Source organism: Eupeodes corollae, chromosome 1 (genome assembly GCF_945859685.1).
Source record: "Eupeodes corollae chromosome 1, idEupCoro1.1, whole genome shotgun sequence".
Taxonomy (NCBI): domain Eukaryota; kingdom Metazoa; phylum Arthropoda; class Insecta; order Diptera; family Syrphidae; genus Eupeodes; species Eupeodes corollae.
The window spans coordinates 196,214,464-196,220,289 of NC_079147.1; the positions used below are offsets into that span (position 1 = coordinate 196,214,464).

General features: G+C 30.8%; 2 protein-coding genes across 2 annotated transcripts; one reads left to right on the forward strand and one right to left on the reverse strand.

The window, feature by feature from the left end:
• The first annotated feature begins 2,189 nt into the window (after positions 1 to 2,189).
• On the forward strand, positions 2,190 to 3,269 carry LOC129947946 (uncharacterized). Its single transcript, XM_056058725.1, has 2 exons — positions 2,190 to 2,879; positions 2,943 to 3,269. Exons 1-2 carry the CDS (start codon positions 2,442 to 2,444, stop codon positions 3,267 to 3,269), a joined length of 765 nt encoding a protein of 254 aa, XP_055914700.1. The 5' UTR covers positions 2,190 to 2,441.
• Positions 3,270 to 3,510: 241 nt separating this feature from the next.
• Positions 3,511 to 4,268, reverse strand: LOC129947951 (uncharacterized). Its single transcript, XM_056058739.1, has 3 exons — positions 3,812 to 4,268; positions 3,608 to 3,757; positions 3,511 to 3,562 (listed from the first exon to the last, which is right to left on the reverse strand). The coding sequence occupies exons 1-3, from the start codon at positions 4,018 to 4,020 to the stop codon at positions 3,511 to 3,513; spliced, it is 411 nt and encodes a 136-aa protein (XP_055914714.1). The 5' UTR covers positions 4,021 to 4,268.
• Positions 4,269 to 5,826: the final 1,558 nt, after the last annotated feature.

Sequence of the window (5,826 nt, forward strand, 5' to 3'; positions counted from 1 at the left end):
ATTAATAGGTTTTCTGATGAGTGGAAGTGGCTTGCAAGAGTTAATAAGTACTATATACGCCCTGTTTTCTGTTGAAAAGAGGCTGTAAGGAAAAGCTTAAGCTAGAGCAGTTCGTGTTTCAATACTAATACAGACATCTTTAGCTAATGTAATAATGGAACAAGTCAACATAAGCCAACATGAAATAGAGGAAATCTAAAACCATATGAAAAATTTTCTTGATGAGTCTCCTTCGTTATGTACACTAAAAACACCCTTAATTGATCCAATAGTGAGAAACTACAAACAAATCTTAACAAACTCAAATCTAATGGACCAACGGACGCAGACTTATGGATTCAGTTGTTTAATATGAAATCATTGCTTAAAGATTTTATTTTCCGGTTTTGGCGATTGGAATGCCCATATTAACTGTGTGAAGAATATGAGTCCATAATTCCAGGTCACCTGTATTTGCAGGACATGATAAAAGTGCCTTCTGTTATGACCCCAGATGAATTTAAAAACTTTGCGCAAGAGGGTTACTTTTATGAGAAGAACTGACCGATTTTAGACATGGGCGTGGTCGGACTAGACGATTGAACAGACTCTAATGCGTGGAATGATGGCTTGAAATTTTCTCATCACTCAAAGAATTCATTGACGTTCTTTTTTCTACTAGTGAGCAACATGAAAATTTTGGGAAGGCATGTAAAGTAAGAGAACCAATTTGACATTGCAAAGCTGTCAAATTGGTTGGAATGTCATCTTCTATTTCCAATTGCAAAGCTGTCAAATTGGTTCTAAGTCATCCTCTATTTCCAATTACAAATGAAATCATGTCAATAGCTAGTGGCATCGTTGGAGGTGATAAAGTAGCTTGCTAAAATGCTTATTAATAATAAGCTCTCTTATCGTGTTAAAAACATATGTTTTCCTTAAATTCCTAAAGAGTTATTTAACAAACTAAAACATATACAAACAAATTAATATCCTACTTCTTTAGGACATTTAACAAGCTTTAATTTTGTAGCAGATTATTTTTTGATGCGACAAATAGTTTTCAAGATAAACCCGAAAAACCGAGAAAAACGTATGTTTCTCTTCACTGCCGCTAGAGTTATCTTTTAAACTATAACAGATACGCACAAATTATTATTATTAATAAAATTATTATAAAATTTGATGAGCTGAAACAATCTCCATGTTTCTCATAACTGCCGCTAGAACTCACGTCGGATTCCTGGGGACTTTTTTTTTGGGTCATCAGCAGACATCAATTAGTAAGTGTGCCAAGTTTAAAAACTGTTGAATTTGTTTTGAGGTGAAAACCTTTATTAACTGGACTGCCCATTATATTTTGAATTATTAATTTTTGTGTATATATTTATATAAAAACAAAATTTGTATTTTAATCCTTAAACTTTGTTGCTAAAAGTACTACGTTTAACTGAGGAATGGACGAAGGATATTTTATGAATCGGATACTCAGCCCTATTCTAAGAACATAGCATAAATTCATTAACTTTTGACCAATGGACGACCCATGGGCCAGGAGAGGTCATATGAGCCAAAAGGCTTATACAGTCAAGTTGTATAAGTAAAGATTTGCTATCAAAAACAACTCAAATTTTTGTTTCCACTCAATTTTCATGAAATTTGTTTCTAAAAAAAAGAGGAAATATTCAGGTTTTTAAGAAAAAGCCTTGAGAAAGAAATCGTCAATTTAAAAAGATGTGTTTTTTTTAAACTTCCACTAAATTTTGTATTCTTAATTTGGCTTCTTTCTACAAGAAAAAAATATTTCAAATGATGATTTTTGATGATCAAAATTATCTTTCTTTTTTTAAATATTAATTTTATTTAAAAAACTCGATAACGAAATTTAAATGTATTAGCATTTTATTTAGTGCTTACCAAAAATATTTTTAAGACATTTAAAATTTCAAATGATTTTCGAAAAAAATAAGTTAAATTTTTAAATCTTAAAATATAGGAAATATTTTTAAAAAGACTTTTTGGAAGACATAAGTAAGTTCTAGCGACCTAGTCTTAAGTTCTTAATTTAAAAGGAATAGCATTACACAGTTAGATACAATATCTTCTTTATAGCGCAAGCTTTATATATAAATTCAAATTCGTGTGCTACTTCAGGAGTGATTTAACAAAGCAGCATTTGAGAAATGTTAATTATTTAGGCCCGTTTGCTGATACTCTTCTTAAATCTGTGCCATAACTAAGTACATCTTAAATTCTAAGTATAACATAATTTATTTTTGGTTGTCAGAAAATTTTTATGTTCCACTTTATTAAGTTACACATAAAATGAAACTTAGCCAACTTCGCTTAGATGTAAAATGTCAAAAAATTCAAATTGTGTAAACTTATGTGTGATATTTCAAAAACGGTAAATTTATGAATAGATTGTAAGACGCTTTGTGTTTGTTCAAAAGTTATTAATAATGGCTGACAAAAAAAGGACAAGAAATCCCAATTTTTCTCTAAAAGAAAAGCGAACACTTTTAGAATGTGCTTATGAAGAAAAAGCAATAATTGAAAATAAAAAAACAGATGGAGTTACGTGGAAGGAAAAAGAAACAGCTTGGGAGAGAATAGCATCGAATTTTAATTCCCATTCGGATTCAGCATGCTACAGGACCGTCGAAGCACTCAAAAAATTTTACCAAGGCTATAAAAAAGAAATTAGGAAGGTGGCCGCAGACGAAAAAATGTCCAGAATTCAGACTGGAGGTGGCAAGGCCATAAATGTACGCGATGAAAACTTTGATCTTGCCATATCCATTATGAATCCAAAAACAATAACTGGATATGAAAACATTTTTGATGGTAATGGTGCAGATGAGTTGTTCGAAAATGAACCCGGAACCAGTACAAACATTGTAAGAAGAATATTTTGTTGGTTTTTATTAACTTTATTATGTATGTATTTTTTGAATTTACAGATTGAAGAAAGGCAGGATGATGAACCAATTAAGGATTGGGGAAAATACAAACCTAGTCAATTGAGAAACCTGATACATCCCAAATTAAAGAGAAGTCATGAGAATATATCTGATGAGCAGGAAGTTATTTATGAAAATATTGATGACAATAGCCCAAGAACTAGCATTGTTATGTCCAAAGGATTTAAAAAGCAGTTTGACAATTCAACCACAAAAACAGAAAATAAAAGTAACTGGTGTGGAAGGCGCAGACCAGTTGCTTCAACATTACCTAGCAGCAAAATAACCGAGCAATATATGTACACAGCTATCGGAAATAAAAATTGAGCTTGCTAAGCTTCAATTTGATACCCAAAAAGAGGAAGCGACTCAAAAAAATATACAGCCTCTATTGAACACGAGTTAAGAAATAGTTCTTTGGAATTGGATTAGAAATAAGGACAGAATTTCTTAAAAAAATCAAAAGTGATTCGTTCAGAATGTGTGAGACATGTAGTATCCTTAAGGACTTGGGAAACCTTAATCCCAAATAATAAACATTTTAATACTTCATTCTCAAAAAAAAATCTTATTTCTTATTCTTATGGATATGTAATTCCAAGGGTACATAATTCATATTTCTTTAATTTTTATTTTGTTTTAAAATGAAATTTATGTTTTTTTGCTTTGCAATTCTTGTGGCAACTCTTGAAACTATTCTTGAAACAGTTGAAACATGTATCCCTCCAAAATCAGCAATACTTAAAAGATGATTGCCTGTAGCAAAGAATCGTAGAGCTACCAATAGCTGGTTTATGGGTGGAATTGAATTATTTCTGGAAGACGGAAAATTTTGTTCAACGATTTATTATAAAAGTCATGTATCAAACCTGTTATAAGGTCGTTCTAGATCCTTCTCGATTTGTTCTAATACATGGATAGCCATCTTTTTAGTCAAACGAAATCTTTTGTAGAAGGCCAATTCATCGAAACTAAAAAAGTACTCATTCCTATCGTAAACCTGACGGGGGACACCAACTTCAATCAATTCAAGGACCTCCACATCATCTTCCAGCAAATCGGCCAATTCAAAATTCATTGTTATTATTTTATTTTAGTTTGAACAAAGAACTACTTTTTTGGCACTACAATTTACTGAAATGTCAACACACAACATAATCTCCTAAGTGAAACTTAAGGTTTTATGCCCTACTATATCTTCCCCATAAAATAAGTTTCACTTAGGTTCATTTATGTCAAACTTTGAGTTCTCTGCAAACCATTAAGCACAACTTAGTAACTTATGTGGAACTTAAATAGTTATGAGTCGTATCAGCAAACGGGCCTTAATGATATACATATGTTATTCAAAAACCTTACTCAAAAATTAACTAAAATATTATTAAAAAAAAAAAACAGTTATTTAAAATGAATAGTATTTGGAAAAATAAACAAAAGAATATTTAATTTAATTTAATAGGTACTTATTAAAATATATAACATATAACATCCATCTTAATTAAGTGTCCCTAAGTATTCTTTAAGCCTTAGTTTGAACATGGCTGAGCAGCTTATTAATCTAAGTCTTGCATAATATTCCTTTCAAAATTGATATTCTGTTGAATAAAACTTTTAAGATCTTAAAAAATTAAAAAAATCTACTTTTTGAAGTGAATTTGCTTTAGATGTCTTGGAACGGAAGTAAAGCATGTGACCGCATGCTTTACATAAAGACCGGACTGGATTCACCCTTGTAGGCATAAGATAGAATTCTAGTTAAAACTGCGAAGGTCTTTCTTCAATAGAGCATAATTAATTTGAATTTTCTAAATTGCATATTTTGAATGAGAAGTGATATATTGTTGTTAAAAATCATGTAAATCAGATAATTCCTTGAAAAAGCAGGATCAGAGATTTAATCATCAAATTTTACTTTGCTCAAAGTACCCATTAGGTCCATGGATGTGTTATGGCAAAATGTGTTGAATTTGCTGTATAGCTGTTTCCACAGAGTTCAAATTTAATGTGCCCATATTATTTAGTACCGACTGATCGACTAATAAGTTAGAATTAAAATTCGCACACACAATTGTAAGGCGGCTTCATAAACTTAGGCCATCCATTAGAGATATGAAAGGAGAGACAACAATATTTCGGTTTGGCCTATATACACAAACAAACAGTTAAAGCTTTGCTCCTTCACCTAAAATGTCAATGAAGACATATTTTGATGGCACTATCGAAAAGTGAATTGCACTTTAATCAGTTGAAAAGGCCCAATACTTGTCACTCCCTCACTGTATCCCCAAACATTTGGGAAAAAATTCATTAGCAACAAATAAACAACACTGCAAAATATATACGTAAATAGTTTACCAACAATTTTGTTTGTTAATAAATATTAATTTTACAATTTCACCTGCATTGCTGTTGCTCCTCACTCTCCTTCTCCGCTTATCTTTCTTTCTCTGTCTTTATCTACCTGCGATGCAAACCATAAATTCAAGTGAATAAAATATACCGGATCAACACAAAATTAAAATCCAACCAGTGCTGCCGTGGTCACTAAAAACAAATTTGTCAGGCACCTCTTCTTGATATAAAAAAATAAAACTTAAAAAAAACACAAAATAACCGAAAAATAAAATCGCCAATAAATTTTAAACATTCGAAGTGCTTATATTTTATTCATCCATGGAATCCTTTTCGTGGTGCAATATTGGATTTTATTTTTATTTCTGCGGAAATTCATAAATTGATGTTTTTATTTGAAGTGAAAGTACAACAACAATACAAAAAAGTAAATATGGAAACAAAATTAATGAAGGCAGTTTTTTTTTTTAAACAAAATTACCATTAAAAAACCCCACCTCATTTTCAAACACAAAAATATGTAAATAAAAAA